At 34.3% G+C, this 27,053-nt stretch overlaps 3 protein-coding genes across 4 annotated transcripts; 1 reads left to right on the top strand and 2 right to left on the bottom strand.

The window, feature by feature from the left end:
• Positions 1 to 49: 49 nt before the first annotated feature.
• On the bottom strand, positions 50 to 8,727 carry ak7a (adenylate kinase 7a). Its single transcript, XM_073852733.1, has 19 exons — positions 8,718 to 8,727; positions 7,821 to 7,945; positions 7,590 to 7,745; positions 6,879 to 6,987; positions 6,668 to 6,762; positions 6,335 to 6,445; positions 6,159 to 6,242; positions 5,282 to 5,370; positions 5,078 to 5,168; positions 4,896 to 4,973; positions 4,658 to 4,807; positions 4,338 to 4,466; positions 3,917 to 4,022; positions 3,622 to 3,750; positions 3,473 to 3,538; positions 2,739 to 2,936; positions 2,386 to 2,588; positions 228 to 386; positions 50 to 124 (listed from the first exon to the last, which is right to left on the bottom strand). Exons 1-19 carry the CDS (start codon positions 8,725 to 8,727, stop codon positions 89 to 91), a joined length of 2,124 nt encoding a protein of 707 aa, XP_073708834.1. The 3' UTR covers positions 50 to 88.
• Positions 8,696 to 16,272, bottom strand: galca (galactosylceramidase a). The gene is made up of 17 exons (XM_073816391.1): positions 15,869 to 16,272; positions 15,723 to 15,791; positions 15,564 to 15,627; positions 14,441 to 14,554; positions 14,196 to 14,335; positions 14,069 to 14,107; positions 13,831 to 13,958; positions 13,571 to 13,726; positions 13,361 to 13,485; positions 12,617 to 12,744; positions 12,422 to 12,511; positions 12,238 to 12,327; positions 12,004 to 12,148; positions 11,740 to 11,920; positions 11,430 to 11,593; positions 9,774 to 9,850; positions 8,696 to 9,643 (listed from the first exon to the last, which is right to left on the bottom strand). The coding sequence occupies exons 1-17, from the start codon at positions 15,995 to 15,997 to the stop codon at positions 9,500 to 9,502; spliced, it is 1,983 nt and encodes a 660-aa protein (XP_073672492.1). The 5' UTR covers positions 15,998 to 16,272; the 3' UTR covers positions 8,696 to 9,499.
• Positions 16,273 to 16,548: 276 nt separating this feature from the next.
• lgals8a (galectin 8a) lies at positions 16,549 to 27,021 on the top strand. Of its 2 annotated transcripts, XM_073852711.1 has the most exons (9): positions 16,549 to 16,683; positions 16,863 to 16,951; positions 18,342 to 18,552; positions 21,283 to 21,411; positions 21,924 to 21,974; positions 22,638 to 22,664; positions 24,056 to 24,144; positions 24,281 to 24,446; positions 25,791 to 27,021. In XM_073852711.1, the coding sequence occupies exons 1-9, from the start codon at positions 16,645 to 16,647 to the stop codon at positions 25,938 to 25,940; spliced, it is 951 nt and encodes a 316-aa protein (XP_073708812.1). In that variant the 5' UTR covers positions 16,549 to 16,644; the 3' UTR covers positions 25,941 to 27,021. The 2 variants fall into 2 exon arrangements, with proteins under 2 accessions (XP_073708812.1, XP_073708813.1); XM_073852712.1 differs by lacking the exon at positions 22,638 to 22,664.
• Positions 27,022 to 27,053: the final 32 nt, after the last annotated feature.

The following is a 27,053-nucleotide window of genomic DNA, read 5'->3' on the forward strand; positions in this document are numbered from 1 at the left end:
AAAACAGTAAGTCATGAAATAAAGACAGAAATGAACCCTTAATGAAATAATTTTTTTATTGTGCATTTAACTATAATAGCAGAGTGAGCTAATCATCTGAATTGTTCCTGAAGAGGTATTCTGCCTGAAATGGAGTAAAGAGACTATGACACACAGTAAACGTAAATCATTTGCTAAATAGAACCCATATGGGTATGAAGATATGAAGACCATGAGACAAGTGTTACCAAAAAGTCCACAGGGTCATCAGGCTTGACCTTACAGCAGTCCATCAGTCCTTGCATGACAGTAGGCATGACATATTTCATCAGGTAGTGTCTCATGGGGACAGATTGTGTTTCTAATAGCTCATGTTCTTGCTTCTTCACCTCCGCCATGTTCCTTTTCTGAAAATACACATCCACAAGCTGAACAATGTAGTTGTTACAAGGGTAACAGAATGTTTTTGCTTGTGTGAGGTCAGTAAGATTTATTTTTTGGAAAAAAAAAAAATAAATAAATAAATAATAATAATTTTATTCAGAAAGGATGCCCTGAATTTATCAAAAATGTCAGAAAAGACTTTGCTGACATTGTTACAAAATTATATTTCAAATAAATGTTGTTCGTTTTACATTTCTATTTAACAAATAAAGATTAAAAAAAAAATCAGTTTCTGCCTGAGGCCTAAAAATGCATCACTGTTTCCACAAAAACAGTGGGGACACAAGTTCCCAGCAAGCAATAGTCGTCATTTCACCGTCTGGGTTAACTATAAACCCGATATAGTCCGGCTATGTGTAACCCACTTCCAGCCCAAATAACCTTGAATTTGGTTGCATGCCATTTTTTGGCAAAATAACTAGCAGCGCTTACAAGGTTTTATGGTTTAATTTTTTTAATTTTATTTTTTTAATTTTTTAATTGATGACTAGTCTAATATTGGGATATGTTTAGACATCTATTAAATTTTCACTGACAGCCCAAATACAAACTTGTTTTAGCCTAGACGTCTGGGCTGTGTTTTCATGGCTATTAGACGTCTTTTAGACCAAAAATTGCTTGCTGGGTTTTCACTGATAATAGTAAGACATGTTTTTGAGCAACGAATCAACATATTACAATGATTTATGAAGAATAATGTGACACTGACAACTGATGCTAATAATTCAGCTTTGCATCACAAGGTTAAATTAAATTTTAAAATATATTAAAATAGAAAAGAGTTGTAATAATATGGTCTGTAATAATATGTAGGGCTGCAACGATTCGTCGACGTTGTCGACAAAAATCGATAATAGAAATAGTCGACAATGAATTTCATTGTCGATGTTGTCGCCAGACATGTTTTCTCCGACCGAGTGAGGCATCTCTCTGCCGAGAGTCGCACATAGGCATTAGCTTCTATGCTGAGCGATAACATACAGAAATGGCGGCGTCCAATGCACTGAATGCAGCAGCTGCGCGTACCAAAACACGCCCGTTTCACACATACTCCGTCTGCAGTGCGTATTTTTTTTCCACACCCATGTTAACGGATTACAACGTTCACAATGTACGGACTGTAAACGCGTTCTGTGTGAGCGCAAAACGAGGCCGTGCTGCTTCTGCACCGCATACGTAACGCACACGGACTGTAGACGCAATGCAGACTGAGTATGTGTGAAACAGGCATAAAGTTTGGGAGCATTTTAGCCTGCTACGGCGAATAAAAAGATTACCTGCATGGTTTGTAAAGCAGTCCTTGTGCATCACGGCAGCACCTCTGTGATGCACGAACATTTAAAGAGAAAGCACGTCGGACAGTTAAATGAAACCAGTTTGGCTGGCCTCGGTAAGATTTAAATAACATGGAAGCCAATACGTTTTGTTTTGGATATACATGTTTGTTTACGGTATTATTGCTGCTGATGTGCCTGCCCCTGGTTTACAGGAAGAAAATGTTTACTTGATTTTAATTTATTTTTTCTTATAAAACAAATGTGCCTGTCCTTTAAAAAGATTATAGAGTTTCTTAATTTATGCATTTATGTCTGTACTGACCGATTACTGTGCCTAAATGGTTTTAGACAGGGCATTTTTATTTACTTTTAGTATGAATTGGCCTATCAGCAGCAAAGTTCAATAAAATATGCATTTTTCATTGAAGTACCCCCTTCTTTCTTGTATTTACTATAATTTTCCACATAATTAAAGCAATCTCATGCTAAATTTGAGAAAAATTGAATAATTATCCGATTAGTCGACTAATCGTTTCAATAGTCGGTGACTAGTCGACTATTAAAATAGTCGTTAGTTGCAGCCCTAATAATATGTGACATTGGACCACAAAACTTAATCTTAAGTTACACATTTGACTTGAGGCTATTATAAAATGTGTTTGTTTCAACATTAGGCCAAATGTACCCATTCCTCCAAAACAGCAGTCATTTTATCATTCTCCAATCTCTGCCTGAGTTCCTTCTCAACTTCCTCCTGCTTCAGCTGCTGGTGCCGTTCATTTTCTTTCCTCTTTCTCTCTTCCTTCATTTCCTCTGGACTCAGACCGTAGTTCTTTGGGCGCCCCACTGTCTTAATTATCTTCTCCACTGTGTCCACACTCTCACAGTCTGAAAATAACAACATGAAAATGCCATTCTCAATAACAACACTATTGTACTTCATAACAATCAGCTTATCTGTCAGTCAATTTAATAATTTGATAGAGTACCATTTTCTTATGCGAGCACAAAAATAGGTGTAATAGTTTGGGTTCTAACCGATGTGTTCAGGGTGGATTTCTAGGTAATCGAAATAGTCAAGCACAGACTCGTCTTCTGCCAAAGTCTCCCTGAATTTTGCAAGACTCTCTGTAAACTCATCTTGAGTGTAATGCATCTCCTCTGCCACATTCTGGGGAAGACTCCGAACACGCTCTTTCAGAAACTCATCAGTGGCATCCAGTGAGAAGACAAACTCTGTAGGTGAAAAGGCCTGTGGTTGTTAACATGTAACAGCATTCGCCCACCCCAAATTTACTTCAATAATGTGAGATACAGTATAAAAATTATAAAATAATTAAAAAAAAATATATATATATATATTTTTAAATCCTGTAACAGTGAATTTTTAGTGTCATTATTCCAGTCTTCAGTGTTATATAATTATTCAGAAATCCTGAATGATCACCAAATTATATGCTGATGATTTGGTGCTTTTCAAGATTGCCAAATAAAAAAAGTGCAAAAGAACAGCATTTATTTAAAATATACATTTTTGTAACAATGTAAAAGTCTAATGTGATAATTTTTAAAAATGCATTCTTGCTGAATTTCAATTTATTTAAAAAATAAAATTAAAAATAAAAATAAAATAAATGTAATATCTAAAAAATCTAAAAATGTAATAATTATTTTCCACTGCCCCGTTATTATTGCCATTAACTCTTTATTATCTGAATAAATATATATCTGTTTTTAAACAGAAGAAATATGCAGATTCTAAGATGACTAACCTGGAATCAACACTTTGTTGCATTGGGGTATAGTAGATCTGGTATCTTCTACTTCCATATTTTCATCTGGAAAACATTTCAGAAGTTAAAGGTAAGACTTCGGATTTCCATTTTGTTTTTGTTTTTTTGTTTAAAAGAATATAGCTGACCATGGAAAAGCTCTATGGCCTGTGTATAGGTCTTTGGGTAACCATCCAGAACAAATCCTTGATTTCTGCAAGGGTTTGAATTTAGCTTCTCTCTTATAATATGCATCACATGTTGCTCGTCCAACTGGCCTGTCAGAAAACATAATAAAAAGAATGAAAATGAAATATATCAGATTTGTTATATATATGCTTTTGTAAACACCAGCATCATTCTGTAGCATTTTTCTGAATAATAACAAACAATTTTTCCAGTCACATTAAAATGGAAAATGTTGAAGCATAATTCAATGCATACCATCATTCTGAAGCATGTTGTTCTTTAGAGTTTTAAGCTGCACTTCAGCACCAGTGAGCATTTCCTCATTCTCACTTGTCTTCTCATTTCCTTCAAGCAATTCCTCCTAAAAAAAATGTGGTGCGTTCAAAAGACAGCTTTATATACAGTGTGGCCAAAAAGTACAGTACAGTAAAGCAGCAAAATTGTGAAATTTTACTACAATTTAAAACAACTGTGCTATTTAATATATAATAATAATGCTATTATATATTAAATCACTTTTTTACAGCTATGTTTTATATCATTAGAATTGTTTTGTTAATTATTGTGGAAAATTTTGATAAATATAATTTTGTAACTGTCTCCTGTCTCTGCTGAATACTATCTTATAGAACCCAATTTTGAACAATTATGTAAAACTTATGTAGATCTCACTCACCAGTTGTCTGACTTTCTCGTTGATGGTTTCATTGACATCAACATGACAAAGTTTGTAATATCTGCACAACTTTAGTGCAACTGAGCTTTTGCCAACAGCAGGGGGCCCAAGAAGACAGATTTTTATTGGCTGAAAGAAATTAAATGCAACATGGAAGCATGTTTTCTAAAACTATTTTGTTTAGAAAAGTCTTCATATTATTAAAAAATACCAAAAGCTATTACGACTAAAAACAATATTAAATAAATCATTCATGATGTTATTTTATATATATTTCCTTACACTAGAAGCTTCAATCACAAAGAGTTATCAAAACTTACCAACAATTGTCTTGTCTGTTTGTATTCCTCCACCACTTGAAGTATGTTATCAACTATCCCAGATTCACAATCCCAGTGGAGGTTTAATCTCTCCTTTAAGAAAACAGACTCAGTTCGAAGGTTGACACTGAGATAAAGCAGGTCAGTTTCCTGTGAAAATACACAACCGTTTGATATATTACCTTCACATATTATTTTATGACATGGCAAAAATGTGTGTTCAGCTAAAACTGCCTACCGTAATTGCCTTTGTGCTATAGGCATCTTCCTTTGGAATGTTTTCTATATTTCCAGACCCCAGTGTAGAGGCAATGGCCTAAGGAAATAGATAGCTGCATGTTTACTAATGATTTCCAGTGGTGTTTTCTCATTGCAAAACTAATCCTGAGTGTAAGCGTTACATTCAGTATAATGGTTTACTTTCACAATGTCTTCAAAAGTGTTCTTGGAATCATCCACAGCGATGAAATAGTGTGTTTTCGGCTTGTGATCAATGATGTTTTGCACCACTCTAAAAATGAAAAAATATATAACAAAATATTGGATGTAACTAAACTTAAAAAAAAAAACACCAATCAATCAACTTCATAAAAAAAAAAGTTCATAACTGCAAATATTTCAAACCTTGCAAGGTCGTGGATGTGAATGGCAGGAATGATATTTGTCCCAGGCCCAAAAACAGGAACACTGCTAAGTTCTCCGAGCCATGCTGTCTAGAGGAAAACAAAGAAGTTTTAAAAGAATAGTAGAAAATAGTAGAAAAATTGCTGAAAATGAGAGAACAGCTGATAAAAACATCACGGTAATCTCCAAGTAACCCACAGCACTCCAGTTCATCAATTAATGTCTTGCGAAGTGAAAAGCTGTACAGTATGTTTGTGAGAAACAATTCCATCAAGGTGTTTTATCTTTAAACCGTCGCTTCTGGCCAAAATACATAAAGTTAAATAAATTCTATAATCCACAATAATGCTTCCTACTGTAAAAATCAAAACAAAAAGTACCTCCAATGTTGTCCTCCTTCATCAGAATTCACAGATATATTTGTTTAGAACTATTTTAAACTGGTTTTGCTTGTAAACGGTGCTTGATTCGAGCATATCTTTCTCCTGATTCAACTTTTTAACTGGAGAAAGCAATATTATGAATAGATGAGCTGTATTTTGGATAAAAGCATCTTAATTGTGGATTTATTTAGTACAAACATGCAGCTTTTCTTTACAGGATGTGTTAATTGATGGACTGGAGTTTTGTGGATTAATGTGATATTTTTATCAGCTGTTTGGACTCATTCTGACAGCACCCATTCACTGCACATGATTCACTGGTGAGCAAGAGATTTAAAATATTTCTGCCAATCTGTTCTGATGAAGAAACAAACTCATCTTACATCTTGGATGACCTGCGAGTAAGCAGGTTTTCAGCAAATTTACATTGTTGGTTTTTCTTTATTTTGTTAACTGATATCAACAATTATGCTGCACTCGTATATAGTCAGTACTTTAAAGAAGAAGTGGAAGAGGTTCTCGCCCATGCCATACTGCAAGCCTGGTGTCACAATATAAGTAGACAGCTTTGACTTTTTCTGAAAGAAAAATAAAACAAGACGTTATGCTTTTAAGTTTGTTTCATACAATAAATTATATATATTTTTTCGGATTCTGGATTGTTCTTTACAGTCTTTCCCAGTTTTAGCACTAGTTTCTCTGTGCTGGTGTGTTCCTTAAAGTTTGGATGTGGTCTTCTTCTTTTATAGTCATCTTCAGTCAAGGGAATGTCAGGATCATCCTTAAGATAAAATCAGAAAAGATAACAAGATGTCACCACTAATGTTTCTATTTTGTACTATCTTCTAATACAGATATTTTGCATTTCAATTGATAATACCAACATAATGATTTAGCTTTTTGTTTTCCAAAAACTGAATAAAAATAAATACATAAAAAAGCTTCATTGTGGTCTGAAATTGGACCTCACTGTATGATGTAAATATATAAAAGCAACACTTACAGGATCAGCTGGTTTGGTCATTGCCCACGTCATAATTGTTGATAACAGGATGAATATTTTTGGGGACCCAAAATGTTCAATTTCAGAGTGCAGAGCTACAGTAAATACAGGTTTATTACAGAGTTAGATCTAGCAAGCTGCCATTTTTGGTCTGAAATTGTCTCAGTTGAGATACAGCCATTAGTAGTCTGGAAATTTGAGGAATTACTACCTGAAATGGCCCATGTCGCCTCATCTATGAGATCACTGTGTTCAGTGACGTTATACACAATAACATCACATTGCATCAGACAATGCAGGAGCTTCTCTCGACTCAGAGACTGAAATGAGATTAAATGAGCTACATCTCTAAATTTCAATACACATTACCAGATTTGTTACCAGGGTCAATAACATATACAAGAGTGACATAAAAGTTTACATTATTTATATTATATTATAAAGACGTATTGATCTTGACACAGTCATGGTCTGCAGGGTTTTCTATGCTTAATGATTTCTTTATCTGCATGTTGGTTGCACCACATGACTTTGATTTGGTGGGCAAAAGTTTTTCAGATATTAATGTTTTAGCAAAACTCTTTAACAGTTTATTTCCTATTTTCTATGAAAAATAAATACATACATAGCCTACATACAGACATACAAGAATAAATAAGATGATAGCCTTCATTCTTTTAATGATTTTTTTCTTCATAAAGGAAAGTATCACTTTGTCATGTTTTACTGTGTATTATGTTTCCAAATGAATTGGAATACCAAAATGAATTTTGATTCAGAAATTAAAATCATGCTAACGTTAAACACAAAATGTCTACTGTATGCATGAATTGCACTTTTAATCATTTTCAAGTAAATTACTAGTTTCAGACATGTTATCTACCCACACCAATACTACGAAAGAAAGAAATCATAAACTAACCCAATATTCTTCCAGTGTAAAACTTTGCTTTTTTGCTTTTTTATTCGCAACTGTTCCGACTATCTGAAAACGCGTGTCTTCTGATGGCAGTTCGTGTTTGTCCTCCTCTTCCTCTCCATCATTGAGCGACTCTCCGACTACACATGAGGACAAGAACTAAACAAAGCAACATTGAACCACACCGCTTATGATATTAATGTAATTCATGTAACGGAGTAGTTACTTATTTACCTGGGCGATATATTTGGACGAATATGAGTCGATGTTGTTGAGAAAGACTCGTTTAGTGCGGCTCTCACTGTGGTTGGCCATGTTTGTCGTTTGGTTGTTATGGAGATCGTGCAGCGCCCCAATCTCTGGATCTCAAGCTCGACGCTTTTTTTATTTATTTAGAAAATATTTTAAATACATTTTAATTATTGGCATGTAGCTTCCTAAAATATGGAAGGCATTTTCTGCCAATTTTAAATAAAATAATTTAATTAAAAAATAATAATAAACGTAATCAAGATATTTATTTTATTTAAAAAATAGAAATAAATAATCTAATAAAATGTACAGACAGAAAATGCCTTATTTACTTATTTTAAGGTACATCACAAGGAACCTCGTTTTAATGATTGATTAGGATACTCTTAATTATTAAATGTAATTAAAAAAAAAGTAGTTTCTTTTTTTTTCTTTACATCCAGTGATCCAATAACAAAGCTCCAAGTGTAATTTATGTCTGGCTTCATATTATATATGAAGTATATATGTTTTTACTTTGATTTGTAACTGATTATTTTAATAATTTTATCAACCAAAAGTATCTTTTTTTTTTTACATACTTAAACATAGATGTTCAATCATGCCTGAAAACATTTACAACAGAGAAATAATATCCAGAAAAATAACCCAAAGACATACTTGGTATGTATAACGGCAATAACTTTTTAACAAAAACATTTTTTTATCAAGGTTTATGATAAAAGACCATTAAGATCATTACTTTTTGAAAAATCATCTAGAACATTGTGTCTATGCACATTGTCTAGAGTGCTTTTGTCTAGGCCTACGTTAGCTTTCTTTTATGTTGTACATCCAAGATGCTTTTTAAACAGTATTGAAGGAGTCATTTCTATTCACTCGAACTCATTATTTCCCACAGTTAGTTCTGTTTATTATTAAAAGATTTCATATAAAACACAAAATGCATCAAATATGTCCAAACTGATAGTGTGTCATTTGTACGTCACTTTGACAAACAGCCTAATTATAGTAATTGGCCCAAAACGTCCCTTTTTGAAGAAGATAATCAGTGCACACTCACATTCCTCACTTATAAACCCCAAAGAGAAAAAAACAAATATAAAAAGAAATTTGGAAAGGATTGAAAAGTGTGTAAGCAGCAAAAGTGTGTAATAACAAAGACTATAGAATACCCAATACATGTCACTCGTGTAGTTTTGAATGGGGAAAAATGCAACGCTCATTATGGCCGCGAAGCCCCGCCTTCTTAGTGAAAGAGCCAATAGTTGATTAGAAAAGTCAGCGCGTCACTGCAGCTGCCGTTAGAAGTCCCGGTTGCAATAGAAACAATCGGCGCTTTAAGACGTGCGCTCAGTACTGTGCATGCGCACTGGCTCATCTAGCCGGAAAAATAAGCGTTTTTTCACGCTATTGGAGCACAAGGAACCATATTTATGAGGCAGTTCTTGATGGATTTCTTAGGAGATTTAAAATATGAAATTTAATCGTAATCTTGGTGAACAGTTTTGGAGAATTTGATGTTTCCCCATTCAAACAGATAGGAGCTGCACTTTTATGCCCGAGAGGCGTTTCAAAGACGGCCGCCGAGTGACATGACTTGCCTTAAAGGGACTTTGGTAATAATTATGTAAACAGGATTGATGTGACATAGCCATAAATTATTCTGCATTCACTTTAAAATTATCAAACTGTGCATATTCAAAAGAGAGAGTTCCTAGTGCAGCCCAGCCATTCTTGGGTTCAAGTACAACAGCGTTCTTCCACAGCAGATAGCCATTCAACATCCCCGTGGCAAAATATCCCTGTACACCAAACATGCACATTTAACAACAATGATACAAAGAATAGTTTAAAGGTTACAATTTAATATTATACATATACACACACACACACACACTTATATATAGATATAGATAGATATGTAGAAGTTACCTTGACACTAAGGGTTAAGGTATACCATACACCTTCTTTTGTTCCTGACTGCCCTTCAGCAACAACTCTCTGTCCACCTTTAATTTGAAACAGAAAGATTAGTCACAATACAAATTGTTCATTGAGGTATGTACGAAAATTAAAACAAAAAGAAGATTGGAATCAGATGCAAAATTTCATATTACGTAATACCAATGCACACCAATTACATGGTCCAACGGCAATTCAAATTTAATAGTTCACAAGCAGTTTTAAACCACCAAAACAAACTCCAAACAAAGTTAATTTTGACCAGATTTAGTTGGAAATGACTCACACCCATTCAATCTTAATTTTGCTTGAATTATATTGGGGCCTTTAGGTTTACAGTGCTTTTGGGAAACCCAGCCCAGGTCAGTCAGTTCAAAGTTACAGTTGTGCTCAAAGTTATTCATCCCCTTGGTAAATATGATCAAAGAAGGCTGTGAAAATAAGTCCACATTGTTTATCCATTTGATCTTTTATTCAAAAATTTCATATTCATTTGCTAGACACTACTGGAACTTCAAACGGGACTGGGTTCTATTGTCAGATGAAACTAAAAAAATAGCTTTTTAGCCACAAAAACTCAAGATGGATTTGGTGCACACAAGGACAAAAAAGTACCCCATGTGTACAATAAAATTTCCTGCTGTATCTTTAATGTTGTGGGCCTATTTTTCTGCCAGAGTGCCTGGACATCTTGTTCAGATAGATGGCATCATGGATTGTAACAAATATCAACAGATAAAAAAATAAAAACTGACTGTCCCTGCTAGAAATCGTATAACGGGTCGTGGTTGAATCCTCCAACAGGACAATAATCCACAAATCACAAAAAAAAGAAAAAAAATGGGTCACTGAGAAAACAAAACAAAAAAACAAGCTTCTTCCATGGCCAACCCAGTTCCCTGACCTGAACCCTATAGAAAATGAGTGGGGTGAACTGAAGAGGAAAAGCAACAAACATGGACCTGGAAATCTGAAGGCTCTAGAGAGATTCTGTATGAAGGAATGGTCTCTGATCTCTTGTCTGATGTTCTCTAAACTAAGACTCAGAGCTGTTATCTTGGCAAAAGGAGGCTGCAAAAAGCATTGCATAAAAGGTTATGATTAATTGTGGCCAATGTGTATTAGAGAAAAATTAGATTTCTCTCCAATTTTAAATTCTTATTCTACAATGAAAGGTTAGATTTTTGTACATTTTTAAAATAGAAGATCAAATGAATTAAAGACTTCCTAGTTATGCACAGCTGCACTGTGCAAGCCAAGTATTGTGCATAGGACTGTCCAAAAGGCCATGCATGTACAAAATATATTATTTTATAACCAGGGTTTAAAATTTTCACTCAAAAGTCACTGAGCATTTTTTTATGGTATCCACAAACAATCATTGACTAATGTAAAACTGAAAGCCATTAAATATTTAAGAAATATATTTAATAATATATATATTTAAATCTAATCTGTGATTTTGATCATCTAGTTTATGTCTCATATTTTTGTTTTAGCTAGTAGAAGTTCTAAATGGCCAGCAACTAAAAACAAAGTGCTAGCCAAATTGGCTGGCGAGTGAAACATTTAATCTGTTTATAACCAAATTTGAGCAAACTATAAATAGAAATTGAAAATGGTTACCTATATCATTCGTCACTTTGTAGGTTCCATTTGCATAAATCCAATAAAAGATGCCCTTTGCTTTTCTGACGGACTCTCCACCTTGATCAACCCTCGCCGCCAGGAACACGCCTCCAGTGATGGGAGTTTCAATGAGGACGTCACAGGAAACATCGAGGTCTTTCCTAGTTTGACAAATAGTGAAGTTTGGTTACATGTGATTAGTTGTGAGACAGAATGTCATTTACTATAATACTGCAGTATTGATTAAAACATCTCTGCAAAATGCTTGCTGGGTCGGAAAATATAACAATACTCAGTACAAACATACCAGCCATAGTCCCCTATGATGCTGATGGTCTGGTCGGCATCTTTAGCCCAGGTGACCGGCCGTTCAGTGACTACCTGCCGCAAAGTAAAGGCATGCGAGGCATTATCTGTGCCATTTCTGAAGTATTCAAACACACCGGTTTGATCCGCAAAATACGGGGCTTCGGAGAATGGAGGGTTATCTAAGAATTAAAAGAAATGCTGTTATGAACATCAGTTGAGTAAGTGCTTCCAATAGTTCCCTGTTAACACTAATATACATTACCGATAGTGAAGTCATCAGAGTAATTCTTTGGAAATGGGCAAGATTTGGGGGGCTCTGGGTAGAAGCCTTTTCGTCCAGTGTTGACAGTTGTGATTGTGTAAACCTCATCAACATCTAGTTTTAAGGCGAATAAACCATTATGGACCTGTGTGGAAACAGGAAGGTTCCTTTACTCCCAATTGATTATATAGTGTATAAAGACATGAAATATAGAGTGAACTGATTGAAATATACCTTAATAGGACTGCTCCGCTGAAACAGTGTATCTTTTTTGGTCTCAAAATCTAATTTTGAGTACCACACTTCAAGGTCAGTGAGATGTGCCTGAAAAAAATATGAAAGCACAAGCAACATAATATTAAGCCTTAAGGTTAAAAAATAAATGGATAGAAATATCCAGAACAGACACTGCACTTACAAAAGAACCTTTCAGCTCAAATACAGCTATCTGAGGGAAGACGTCAAAGTGTGGTAGAGGAGGTCGAATGCATTGAGAGTGATCGTGCGTCTATAAAAAGAGGAAGGGAGCGTTCATAGTGTGCATAGAGATCAAAATAAGTGATTCACTAAAGCTTGTGACTTTCACAAGACAAGAAAATAGCCAGAGACCCACCATGGTTTCAATAACAATTGTGAGGTTCCCTTCACGGTCTGTTAAAGCCACATAACTTCCACCCTGAGTGAGATTCCCTACAGTCTGCAGATAAACCCAGCCTGGCTGTGTAAATTGAGTAGTGTGTGCTACAGGAAAAATAAATACAATTTATCAACACTCATGAAATAACTATGCTCAATGTATTTGCATTGATCAATCTTTATATGTGAATAAAAGCCTATATTAAACTTATTCATCATATAAAACAATTGTGTCACTTAAGAAGGCTTGTATTAAAAGTTTAATTCATACTTCATACAATATCTTTATGAACTTTTTGAAGCTTAAATATTCTGCTGGAATAGACTATCAATAAAGGGATAGAAATCTCAATAAGATTTCTTGTTTCAATATGAACAACTTTTGTGTCTTGAAGATGATCAAAGTCTAATGGGTTTGGATCGACATGAGAAAGAGTAAACAGATTTGTTTATTTTTGGGTAACGATTTCATTTTTTAAAATGTTTAAAGAAATTAATAAAAGTTTATTTAATTCTGCTCGGTTAATACTGTATCTATACTATTCCTAAGTAATACAGATGCCTAAAAAAGGCAATGCCGCATACCAATAATCCTATATACCTAGTTTGGTATATCAAGAAAAATCATTATTTTGATCCTAACATCTGAAAAGAAAGAAAGACAAAAAAACAAGATGGAAAATCTAAAAAACAAAACTGGCGAGACTATTAGTTACATTACCAGTCATCCATATTGGAGATTCCACTACATAATGTCCACTCCAGGGCTGGTCAGCAGTCATCAGCCCATCTCCACCAAAAGACAGATTCTCATAGTAACTTGCTATCAAATTCCAGGATATAGTCCTAAAACAAAGCAGTCTTACTCTGAGCACATTAGCATAAAGATGTGTATTGTAGAGAAAGTGACAGGTATCTGCCAACCACTCACGAGGTCATTCTGCCATTCACATAGTTCTGGTTTAAGATACGAGCCCAGCATCCGGCACCGACGTCGTCATTGAAGGTGCTGTAATCTTCAGAGGACCAAAGCTTCTTCTGCGTAAACAGAGCTTCCTTAACTGTTTTGGTGCCTGGGTAGTGGACACTGTAAAGACTTTAAACTTTTAACTATAGTTTAGTTTACACTTAATAGCTCAGCTAGTTGGTCAATTATATTGGTTTTAAGGCTAAAGGTAGCAAACTGCTCACCCTATCACTTCAACAGCATCATTCAGATATGGATCCTCCAGCAAGGCAGCTGCGATAGACCAGTCTCCATCTGCAACGATGATGCCGATATTTGTATAACCAACTCTGTCCAAAGTATCTCTCAGCACCTAGGTAAATGATAGACAGAAGCATTTGGACTGATTGAAATATTGATAAGCTTCTTGTCAATTTAGTTGGAACGAAGGCTATTTGGAATGAAGATCACTCTTTTTTTTACCTTAATGTATACTGGATCATATTCTTTTTCATTCCAAATCTGAAAAAAAAAAATCAAAAAGTGTAAATGTTTTCCCTTTAAAACATAACATCATAATTATTTGCACTGTTATGTAATGCATACATACTCCAACGTAATCAATGTCAAGGTTATGATACTGCTTTGCTCCACGGATCCATGCAACTACATAGTCAGCGGTAACATTTGGAAAGAAGTAAGGCCATTGGGTTCCATCTCCAATCCATCCCGGAAAAGCCCAGGGAAGACCTTCAAAATCAAAGCTTTGAATCAAGTCAAATATCTGCTATTGTCTCTATTATTTCTGTCTTTTAAAATATAAATGGCAAGTGCAGTGTGGAACAAATTGATTACCAATCAGCTTGATGTTTGGATTTCTCTTCTTGGCTTCTTTCATAAGCCACCATTCATATCCACGGAAAAAACTGCCTTCATCTTTACTGTGCATGTGAGAGGGTTCTGTGCCATCTGTCAAACAAACAAGTAAATAAACGTTAACCTATAGTATAACCCAAACATAAAGTTTCTCTTTTGTTTCTTGGAAACCTAAATTGCTGAGACGAGGCACTTTACAACCGTTTGTTTCAGTCTAAAATGTTTTATACTAAATATAATATTGTCTTTTTTTAATTATATTTTAATATTTTATTAACTTTGCTGTGAAAATAGGTTGACACTGCTAGTGTTTCGCTATGACAAAGCAACCTGACAGCTTTTTTTTCTTGAGTTGGCAATCATGCAATGTGAGCGTCAGCAGTTGTTGGCAATGATTTATAGTTGGATAAAGCACTTTATGCAAATGGCTACTACCAATGGTGCATTTAGATTCAATTAGACAATGATGGAGTCAAGGTAAAAAGCCTTTGCTCACAAAGCTATTTATACTTTCTGTAAATAGACACTGCTCTAAAACAGTGTAAACACACAACTACTTTTAAACATTTTATTTTAAATAAAACAATTATTTTGGAAATATGAATTTTGATTTAATTTTATGTTTTTAGGGAGTGACATTACATGACATTTTACAATCTGCATTAACCTTGCTTTGTCATTAAAAGGTAAACTAAAGTAGATTTTAATTTTAATCATTTCATTTCCTGTTTAGTGTTTCATTCCCCAGCCTGTTTGTATCACATGACTCACACCATGTGACTCTGACTCCTGTACTAAGGTTTTTCAAACAACCTGTGAACAGGTTGTTAAAACTACTGTTTTCTATTAAATAGCATTCAAATATTATGCCAAACTACATAGTAAGTTTTATTTTTCAGGCATATCTTTCTTTAAATGAGGCTTTTATTTTAATAAGATATTTCTTACTTTTACATAATTAATTGTATTCTTTTTTATTAATAAAAAACAACATTCTCATGGGTGTACTGGATGTACGAACTGAATTTTTAATGTATTATTTAATAAATGAATAGATGCGGAATAGAAAGACAGACAAACAAAGATAGACACTTTGTATTACCTGTGGTTTGAGCATCGCCTCCTATTTCTACTTTTAGGATGTGCAGCGAAGCTCCAAAGTTAGGCTGAATAAAACCAAACCCGCAACATAACACATCCGGTTATTCAATGCATGTCCATCATGAAATGCCACACATCTTAAACTCATGTGACCCAATACCTTGAACAAGAAATCCAGTATCTGACTCCTGTACGGTTCTTCATAGTTGACAAGAAGTCGTGAAGTGGCCTGAGAAAAAAAGCAATAGTTAGTAACTTGCAGTCACCGACACAAATAGCAAACTTAAAAAAGTTAACAAAACTCACTCCTCCTCCACTTAATCCACCTATTCCATCGAATTCTCTCCCTAATCCAATCCGATCATCTATAACATAAAACTCAGCTGAGCACCCGAGAATGCAGAAGATTATGATCAGCAGACTGTCTGTGTGCATGTTTGGATGGGTGTTTGTACGAACTACTGATGTAGTTTGTCATGAGGATGTCAACAGAATTGGCTCATACTTCCGTGTCATGTGCTCCGATTGATTGAACTTCAAGTCAAACGCATATTTATCTGTCATTATAAGAGAAGCCCATCTCTTGTCATTGTTCTTAATACAAACATGCAAAGGTTAAAAGTGAGATCGCTAATTCAAGAACAATACATGCAAACATGAGAAATTATTTATGTACGTATTCACTGAATTTCTCTCATTCCTGGACTTAACTACTTCCCTCTACGAATGAAAAACAGTACAAAATAAACCCTCACTATACAAATAGAGCCGTGATTGGTCAGTAAGTATAGTACGCTCTGATTGGCCAAAGTCTTACCCTGATACCGCCCCAATTTACGCGAACGTATCGTGAACGCGTCGCGCTCAAATAGCGCATTGATAGGTTACTGAACGCGTCGCGCTCATGTAGAAGTTAATTGGTCACTGAACGCGTAGCGCATTCCTCCATTAATTGGTTACTGAATGCGTCATTCTCACATGCGGAAGTGAAAGTGCAGAGAGCGTTTATATTTTCTTCCTCAGATGTTGATTAACTCGGAGTAACAGCATATAAAGAGACTTTCTGAACAAGCATCGCTAAAATGTCTGTCGCAAACCCGAAACAAACAATAATGAATCCAGTAAGATTTACCCTATTTACACTTTTTGCTTATGGGTCAATGCTTCTAATATATAGACTTACAAGTTTAGTTCATGTTTATCTGTTAACGTTAATGCTTTATTTGTTTTCCAGTGATGAAAGCGTAAATATGTATATCTTGTAGTCAGTGATTCTCATTATTTTCATTTCTGCCTGTAGACGATTCCCTATGCTGGTACCATCCTGGGCGGACTTCAACCAGGAGAGATGGTACTCATTCAGGGAAGTGTACCTAGTGATTCTGACAGGTGAGCGATTAAAAGGTTTGCTTTGGCTTCATATTGGTATCATTCTTTCCACCTTAAATGTCACTACCCTAGACAGAAAGCACAGGAGGTAGTACAATTTAAAATACAATAGTGTCATTATTTAGTCAGCTCAGTGTTGCTTCAAGGAAGGGACCTCCAGTAAGAAGCTACTTTCAGCCTTAAATAAACATGCAGACACTACTCAAGCATAAAATATTATAAATAGATTGAAAAGATGATAGAAGCACTAGGCTTTCTTTATGGGCAATTTTGGCCCTTAGAGGGTTAGTTCTTCCAAAAATTAAAATTCTGTCATGAATTATTCACATTGTTGTCATTCCAAATCCGTAAAACCTTTGTTCAGCTTCGTAACACAAATTAAGATTATATATATATATATATATATATATTATTATTTTTATTTTTTATTTTTTTTTTATGAGACAATGAACTAAGACTGATAGGCATTGTATGTCAGAACGCCGGGTCCTGTGTCAGCAGAACCATACGCATGTGTCGTGGTACTCTTGTGAACTCGCATCGATAACTGACATGGAAGAGAAGAAATTGTTGAATGCATTTTTTGTTTTATTTTGTATGTTTTCTTTGTACACAGTGTATTCTTGTAGCTTCATAAAATTACGGTTCAACCATTGATGTCACATGGACTATTTTAACAACATCCGTATTACCTTTTTGAGCCTTAAACGTAGTAATTGCATTGCTGTCTATGCAGGATCAGAAAGCTCTTGGATTTCATAAAAAATATCTTAATTTGTGTTCTGAAGATGAATCAGGGTCTTGACAGGTTTGTAATGACATGAGGGTGACTAATTAATAACAGAATTTTTTCTTTTTTAGTAAACTAACCCTTCAAAATGCTCTTTGCATACTCAATGCTTGGTTTAGTTTTTTTGTACTGTCTACTAACATTGTTACTAACATTTAAACACTTGGAATAAAATGTCTCCGTTGCCTATGATAAATGATAACATTTAATGTATCTTAAATACAGACAATTAAATAATATTTATACTAATTAATGCATTTATATTTTTCCACTTTTTACATGACTTTAATATATTTAATAATGACTTCAATAATATATTTTTATTATTATTATTAACAAACAATATTTATTTTCTATTTATTTTCTTCATGCATTATATGTCTGATATCTCATCTCCAGCATCATCATCATTAATGCCATTGTTTTTGTGCAAAGTACTCTTCCCAACTTCCTAACCACGTTCCTGGAAGCCCCCCAGCCATTTTGTATGTCTCCCCTATCAGACACACCCAATTTAAGTCTTGTAGCAGAGATGAATACTTATTCATATCACATTTGAATTTGAGTCCAGACAGTGATAAACAGTCAAATGTCTTGCAGATTTCAGGTTGACCTGACCTGCGGAAGCAGCATGAAACCTCGGGCAGACGTGGCCTTTCATTTTAATCCTCGCTTCAAGCGGTCTCCCTACATTGTCTGCAACACACTGCAGGAGGAGCGCTGGGGAAAAGAAGAGATTCACTACTTGATGCCCTTCAGACACGGCGCTGCCTTTGAGATCATCATACTCGTGCAGAAAGATTTGTTCAAGGTTATAACAACTTGAGTTCTTTTAGTTTGGCTCTTGTTTACTGGCATCTATCTCTGGTGTCATATGATGTCAACTTTAATCTCATTCCCTTGCTTAAAATGACACAACATTAGTGACTTTGTTAGCTATTTTTAAAAAGTTAAAGGTGAAGTGTGTAATTTTTGGATGTTAAAATAATTTCATATGCAGCAAGCAAGCTGGCCTCCAAAAGTGTATACACGGTGGCTCTGTAGATAAAAACAGTAGACTTGTTTGAGATGCCACATGCCTTGCCTTGAATCTAGAAGAGAGTAGGCGGCTGCAGTCAGGGAAGGAATAAAAAAAACTTCATAGCCGTATAGAGATTCATGCAAGCAAAAGCAGATTTTGAATTTGTTGTTTTTTTGCAGATGGAATAGCTGCATGTGAAATACTACTGCTTTTGTACCTAATGCAGTGTAACCAATATTTCACTCAAATGAGGTGAAGGAGTTTAACTCTGTTAGGGGCTGTTGAATTATGTCTTGACCATCATTTTTATTTCCAAAATTCCCTAAAAGGGACATATAGGACATCTGTGATGGAAAAAATAAATAAATTGGTGTTTGCTCAAAAAACTTTGCGTTCTTGCAAATGAAAGCAAAACTGCTTTCAGTGTTTTTGCAAGTGAACAGTTTTCTCAGGGGAAGACGATACTTTTTTTTTTTTTCAGAGAGATTTTCTTGGGGGAATTCAAAAATTCAAAAGATGGTAGGATCAATTATTTTTCATCACCTTGTTTTGTTAGGGGTTCCATGTAAGTCTATAAAGATGTATTTTATTCTCATACATTAAATATGAGTTATGAGTTGTAAGAACAAAATGTCACAGTTGTTCTCGAGCTGTGATATGTCATCTTCCATTGAGTTTTTAATTCACTTCTTGAAGTTGATGCCACTCTCAAGCATGAGTTGGTTTGAGTTTGTTTATCCATCAAATGGACAATTAAGTATGTGTTCAAGAAAAATGTTTGGAAATAATTATTTTTACAGTGCTGTGTTGTGATGCTGATAGAAATTACTCTTACTTTTATCCGTCAGTGATTTCACAAAAGTATTTGTTGTTGTTGTTGATGTTTAAATTAGGGCTGGGCGATATGGCTGAAAACTATATCACGATATCAGTGTTTCATATCGGTCGATATCGATAATTATTGATATTTTTATGACCCATTTAAAATAAGGACCAGGAGAAAAATATATTACACTCAAGCATTTTTATTTTAAACTTAACCTGCCTCTGATCATAATCCCCTCAGTTATTAAGACAGAAATGTCAACAACCATGGAAAACTCAAATAATTAAAATGTAAACATAAGTCTAAAGTCACAATATACACTTAATTATCTCTTAATCCTCAATTCAAACCCCATTCATTGTCGATAAAGTGAATGGTTTAGGTAATGTGTGGCCCAGAAGTACGGCTTGACCACAGGTCAGAGGTTGTTGCAAAGTACTTGGCTGATAATATTTATTTCTGCACAGATTGCTGGTTGCCAGTAGCCAACATTACTTCTTTCCCGGTACTTTAGCCTATACTTTGTGTAATAACAAAAATATTTATTTAAGTGAAAAAATAAGTCCAAAACTTTCAACATTTTGAACAATAGGGCCTTACAATCTTTTTTTTTTTTTTTTCAGAAATTCTTGTTTTAATTTTTCTGATAATCAAATGAAAGCAAAATCACAGATTTATTTTTAAAAATAAAAATAAACAGAGCTTTACTGTTAAAATTAACACATAGAAGAAAAATTATATTCAGTTAAAAAAAGGTTTAATAATAATAGTATTTTTTCAACAATTAAGTGGTGACTCTTTATTTTATTTTTTATCATATATATTGTTTTATGTAAATTATTTAAATGTGAACATATAAACACCTACATTATACTGTACAGTAATACAAGACTAATATGGTTCTGTCACATTTTAAATCGTACTTTTATTTTGACAGGTTGCCTTGAAGTTTCAGTGTGTAATACAGTATGAATGATGCTAGTTTCACTAATGAAACGGTAAAATTGATAAAAAGTGACACTCACAGCAGCTTTGGAGATTTTTGTCTGTTCATGTGAGATGCAAAGGCCAAAAATTAGCGGGAGCGTCACGTGTGCAGTATGCGTGTAGTGAAAATAAAACGCGTCTCCTCCATTCATACATATAGAGCATAGAGATATAGAGGCAAACGGGAACATGCAGGATTCATATTGAAACGGTCTTTTTGCATTTCAGTTTTCACAGACACTAGTCCATATCGCGATCTGAATTAATTAACAGACCAACTTTTGATTTATTGGTCCAAAAATCGACGAATTCCGCGGCATTCCGCCCTATAGTAAAGTCCGTTTTTATGAATGGAGTCCGCGATCCCGTCTGTGAGGAGACATTGTAAACGCGCGATCATGTAGAGACAGAAATCAAATGCCGTCGTGTAAATAAGATAAATAACATAAGGCTATTTAGTTTGTTTAATACAACAACATGGACCCGTTCTGTAGGAAAGATAACCTTAACTTCTATTGTGGTCTGGCGCTATGAACTGAACGTTAAAGGGGGGCTGGGCGGGCCGACGAAGAATACAAAATATCGAACGTTTTATCGAACACATTTTATATTGATATCGATCTCTTGTCTATCGCGATATATATCGTTATCGTTTTATCGCCCAGCCCTAGTTTAAATAAGGATATGCTTTGTTTTACTCCCTCTAGGTGGCAGTAAATGGTTCTCACCTGCTGGAGTACAGGCACAGGATAGAGCTCAAGAAGGTGGACACAATGGCCATATCAGGGAAAGTTCAGATTCAAGCCATTGGGTTTATTCCAAGTTCAGTGAGCAAGGTAAAATGTTCAAAACATTTAAAATTGTTACATTTTTTAAATGTTAAAAACATTTTATAACCGATTTTTATTTTGTATTTGCATTTAAATGTAAAAAGTAGGCTGAAAACTGAAACTTTATTGGGACTGGCATATATACTATCAATATAGGAAAGGGGTAACACTTTAGATTGGGTAACAACTAAGAATTTCCCCTAAATAAACTTCCAATTTGCTATGTAATATTTAGTAATATGATTAACATTTAGTTAATGATTAATATTTGCTATTATTTATTTTAGTAAATAATAGTAATATGCATGCTAATAAGCAACTAGTTAATAGTGAAAATTGGTCCTTAAAATGTAGTGTTACCAGGAAAGGTATATGTGGAGAATGGTAGTAGATAAATTATATTATAGGTTGGAGGTATATAGTATGTGATACAAACAGTTTATTGTTTACTGTTTATTATGATGTGGCTGGGATTGCATTTTGTGATGTAAACATGATTATTTGATCATTTGTTTTAGAGCTCCATAACACCTTCAAATGCAGCTGCAACCAAAAGAACACAGCCTTATGTAAGTGACTATTCTGATGTTGCTTTTTTCTATATACAGTATATGCACAATATTGTTCAAAGTTTTGAGGACAGTAAGATTTTTGTAATGTTTTTTAGGAGAAGTTTGTTATTTCTTAGATGAAACAGTAATATTGTGAAATATTATTGCAATTTAATTTGAATGTTTTGTATGTTAATATATTTTACATTTATTTCTGCTGAATTTTCAATGTCATTATTCCAGTCTTCAGTGTCTCATGATCCTTCAGAAATGATTCTAATATTCTGATTCGGTAATCAAGAAACATTTCTTATTTTTATCCATGTTGAAAACAGCTGTGCTGCTTAATATTATTAAAACTGTAATACAGTTTTTCAGGATTCTTTGATTTAATAGAAATTTCTTTTGAACAAAATCAGTATTCTTTTTCTAAATCTTTTGACCTTAAACTTTTGAACAGTAGTGTATTTCTCTCTATATGGTGTACTCTCTCTCTCTCTCTTTCTCTCTAAATGTATGAAAAATACAGGACTGTTTAAAAGTTGTGTGTATATTTGAAACAAATATACAAATCAGTTCACTAGGTAGTGAACTGATTTGTATCTTTGTTTTGTAGTAAAATATAAAATAGTTTAGCTTAAGCCGTTTAATTATAACATTCCCTCCTCTTTCATCCAATAGTCAGTCATGTCGGAGTCAGATGACAAGGTGAGTACTTGTTAGGCTGAACAATTTCCATGGGTAAATTATTTTCACATGTGACTCCAGTTTTTATGTGGCTGCATTACTTTTAACTGCAGATCATACTGGATGATTCAATTTTAGAATAAATGAAATCAAATTGAATTTGGTGCCTCACAGTCTGGAAAGAAACCAGGACATTGGCATTATTTGGTCACTTTGACCCTTGAATCAGGCCTTTACAGCAAGCACCTTACTGATTAGAAATCTGTACGTAGATGAAATAAGAAGAAACAGTGTATTGTTTTGTTGCTAATGGCCTTTTCCTAAGTCAAACATCACAATAACTGTTGCTTATTGTTGGGAGTCATACTTCAAACAAGCGATAGTTTAACCAAAAAGAAAATTCTATCATCATATACTCGCCCTGATGTTGTAAATTTCTTCAGTGGAACATAAAAAAGATATTTTAAGAATATGTCTCAATGTTTATTTTGTTCCTACATTGAAAGTCATTGGTAACGAAAACTACCAAAATCTTTTTAACAAAGCCCTAAGCTGAAGTATTAAACTTGAATCCGTACTTTATTGCCTCAAAATGTTCAGCTTGTTTGGTAGAATTGTGTTTCAAGGGTAGGTCTTTCTAAGAGTTTTGTCCTAGCTAAGCATGACAATAAAAAGGAAATTTTGTCAATGACTTGGTTTCTATTTCTACAGTGCTTCTCTGGGTTTCATAACTTATCATAAAATCCTACCTGTAACTAACCATCTAAAAACTCTAACAACCAGCTGACAATGCCCTGGGAACCACCTATAACACCCTAACAGCTGGCTTGGCAACACCTTGGCAATCATACGGTATTGCAATGCATTCAAAACACCTTAAAGCTGGAATACTTCTCACAACTTTTGCACAGATTTTTGCCCCAATTTGTAGTCTGGGTGAATGCAGATTTTATGCAGTTGGAGCTGACAGATTTCAGAAAAATAACATAGTGTGTGATTGGCATAGAATCAGATTTTTTTTAAGCTTTAGCCTATGATTCCATCCAGTTGGAGGATTTCAAATATGTTTAATATTTGGAGTCAATTTTAGAAAACATTGTTTTCAATTTTCCATGCATCTCCTAGTAACAAGGTCCACATTTCTGTGTTTTTTTTTTTCAGGAACGATTCGAAAAGTCTGTTAGTGTGTAATCCTCAGTCATTTAGTGTGTTAATGCCCATATTTTCACCATTTACAAAGTCAACAAATGTCAGAGGCCTTGTGGTTTAAAATCTGTTCTGATTTTAAAAGATGTGTAGCATATTCCAGCATTAAGTGACTACATTGCAATACCGTATTATTGTGGCTGTTGTGCTGTCTTTGTTGTGCTGAAGTTGAAACCATTGTCAGATGTGTTCCTTTTTCTCTCCAGAGTCTTCCATTTAAGAGCAAACTTGTGAAAGGATTGAGTCCAGGAGAGTCCATTATGGTGAAGGGGCAGATCACTGGTTTTCCAGCGAGGTATGAAAAGAAAACAACCATCAGGAACACCGCTGGGATATTCTATATATGTATAATACATGCTTTTTGTCATTTTTAACTCATTTTTCATTACATTATGGATTGATGTCTTTAATATCTTCTTTTATCCCCACAGTTTCGCTGTAAACCTGCGCATCAGTAATTCGGAGGACATTGCTTTTCACTTAAACCCTCGTTTCAAAACTGCTTCCTTCGTTCGGAACTCTTACCTGTCTGGTTGTTGGGGGGCTGAGGAGACCTCCCTCCCCAGCTTTCCCTTCTCACCCGGACAATACTTTGAGGTATCAGACTTTGTTTGTCACTAAATGCTAAATTGCTGAAATTTAAAGTCAATATGAAGGCATATTCCTTAGTTCATTAAATTCACATTATTCCAAAGAGAAAACTTTCGCCATAATGTAACAACTTTCTTCTCCTCTGAAATGACTTTTCTTGTTGGCTGACATTACATTAACTGCCTAGGAATTAAGACTGAAATGAAAAGGATAGTTAACTTAACGGTGAAAATCACCCTCAAGTTGTTCCATGAATTTGAAGTTGTATGAATTTCTATATATTTTGTAAAATGCAAAAGAAGTTTCTGGTGCCCATTGGCTTCCATAGTATTTTTCTTTCTAATAATACAGAAGTCAATAGGGACTAGCAAATATTTGGTTACTGATGTTTTCAAAATACCTTCTTTTGTGAAAGAAACTTATACAGGTTTGGAACAACTTGAGGGTGAGTAAATGGTGACAGTTTCATTTTGGGTTAAAGGTACTCTTTAATAGCCTTTTACGCATTATTTAATACTAATATTATTGGTAATGTTAGATGTTTTGGTAGTTTAATGGTAACAAGTCACAGTAATGGAAATGCAATGTTATATGTAACCCTGGACCACAAAACCAGTCATAAGGGTCAATTTTTGTGAAATTTCTCTTTCAATTGATGTGTGTGGTTTGTTAGGATAGGACAATATTTGGCCAAGATAGAACTATTTGAAAATCTAGGAATCTGAGGATGCAAAAAAATCTAAATATTGAGAAATTGCCATTAAAGTTGTCCAGATTAAGTTCTTAGCAATGCATATTACAAATCAAAAATTGAGTTTTGATATATTCATATCAGAAAATTTACTAAATATCTTCATGGAACATGATCTTTACTTTAATATTAAAATGATTTTTGGCATAAGAGAAAAAAAAAAATCGATAATTTTGACCTATACAAATGTAATTTGGGGTATTGCTACAAAACCCATACTACTTATGACTGATTTTGTGGTCCACAGTTACATATTTACTTTCTTTCTGTTAAAATATACAATTATTTTTTTTATGAGTGATACAATTTTGTATAAAGACCAGAAAAAACATTTTAAATGGCAATATTCAAATATTTTATGTTTAAAACTCAGCATTTTATCTAACTTAGAAATATGTCACATAAGTTAAATGGCTTACAAATGCAAATTCATGTTTACTTTAAAGAATAACGACTTGGTTTTTAGCGTATTTCTCTGATCCATGATTAGGTTAAATATTTCATCAATATGTGCACCCCTGCATGTGCAACTTATTTAGTCTCACTGTGTTGAGTAGTATGTTCTCTGTAACCTCTGACCTTATGTTTTTCCATGCCAGATGATCATCCTGTGTGAGGCTCAGGAGTATAAAGTGGCAGTAAACGGGTTCCACCTGCTGAGTTACAAGCACCGTGTGCAGGATCTAAATTGTGTGGATGTGATAGAGATTGATGGAGATCTAGAACTTATGGATGTCAAAATTTGGTGAGCAGCTCCAGCTTGACGACCATTCCCTTGTTTTCTCCAACCAAGTATATTTAATCAACCTGAGACTCCTGCGACTGAAGTTAATCTGAACCATTTTAACTTATTCAATTTATAGTTTGAATTTGTTTTAAAATACTATACCTGGTGTGTTGTGTGATTATCGAATCCGTCCAACTTGACTGAACATCACTCCTCAACCACTTACAACCGTCTAACAGTTAGCACATATGAACTTCTATTCTTTGTTGTTGTTTTTTTTTTTCCAATTTCAGCTAAAATTATCATTTTGACAAGGTGTGATCTTAATGGCAAGTTCCATTGCAAAGGCAGGAAGGCAGGAAGAAGTTAACTGCCCTTAACTAAGATCATTTGCTAAATATTTGGTGAGGAGATCTGGAGATGACCTGAACTTGAACTTCAATGAGGTGGAGTCAACTCCACAACTTCTTATGTGGAAAATGAATAGGTCAAAAATGGGTCAAAAAAGGTTGTAGACCCTGGACATAACAGATGGATGGAAAAAAACTACCATCTGGCAGGATGTTAATGGTTGTGTAACAGTAATTGTACTGTCTGTCTAGCCATTTGTTTTCAGAATCATTCCAGGCTAATTCCAGGCATTTGGAAAATTACAGATTGCAGCTTTAAATTTCAAACTGTTAGGGCAAAAACAGGGCTGATAAACATTCATCCATAAAGCTTACCACTCGTAAGTATAATAATTGAAGTCGTTTCTTAAAACTTTTTAATTTCCTTTCAGCGGGAGGTGTAATTTTCACATCAGACAAGCAAATAACTTGCGAATGCAAGGCCTGCACTAATGCATTTGACTTGGCATGACAGCCGTAGTTCCACAACTAAAGATAATAATTTTATTTTGATTTATTTTTATATTTAATAGCAGAACTATGCAACACTCTTAACAGCCTACGATTGCTTTTCGCTACTACTAGTTTTAAGAATTATCTGGTCATTTTTGATATATATTAATATATTTGTGTTTTGTTTCTCTGATATCTGTTGATCAATGCATTAAAGATAAGCAATGTTATAAAAAAAATAAAAATACAATCTATATCTTTTACGTTGTCTAGTAATTATGGTTGTTTTGTAA

The sequence above is a fragment of the Garra rufa genome, chromosome 13 (assembly GCF_049309525.1).
Source record: "Garra rufa chromosome 13, GarRuf1.0, whole genome shotgun sequence".
Classification (NCBI taxonomy): Eukaryota; Metazoa; Chordata; class Actinopteri; order Cypriniformes; family Cyprinidae; genus Garra; species Garra rufa.

Excerpts from the sequence above, each read along its gene's own strand:
- ak7a (XM_073852733.1), bottom strand. Across the intron at positions 6,763-6,878 it reads GGCGACATGGGCCATTTCAG|CTCTGCACTCTGAAATTGAA; the intron begins GTAGTAATTCCT and ends TATTTACTGTAG. Across the intron at positions 2,589-2,738 it reads AATCCACCCTGAACACATCG|ACTGTGAGAGTGTGGACACA; the intron begins GTTAGAACCCAA and ends TGTTATTTTCAG.
- galca (XM_073816391.1), bottom strand. The coding sequence starts at position 15,997 with ATGCACACAGACAGTCTGCTGATCATAATCTTCTGCATTCTCGGGTGC. Across the intron at positions 14,336-14,440 it reads TCCAAACATCAAGCTGATTG|GTCTTCCCTGGGCTTTTCCG; the intron begins GTAATCAATTTG and ends TTGATTTTGAAG. Across the intron at positions 13,959-14,068 it reads ATGATCCAGTATACATTAAG|GTGCTGAGAGATACTTTGGA; the intron begins GTAAAAAAAAGA and ends TCATTTACCTAG.
- lgals8a (XM_073852711.1), top strand. The coding sequence starts at position 16,645 with ATGTCTGTCGCAAACCCGAAACAAACAATAATGAATCCA. Across the intron at positions 16,952-18,341 it reads GTACCTAGTGATTCTGACAG|ATTTCAGGTTGACCTGACCT; the intron begins GTGAGCGATTAA and ends AATGTCTTGCAG. Across the intron at positions 22,665-24,055 it reads TGTCGGAGTCAGATGACAAG|AGTCTTCCATTTAAGAGCAA; the intron begins GTGAGTACTTGT and ends TTTTCTCTCCAG.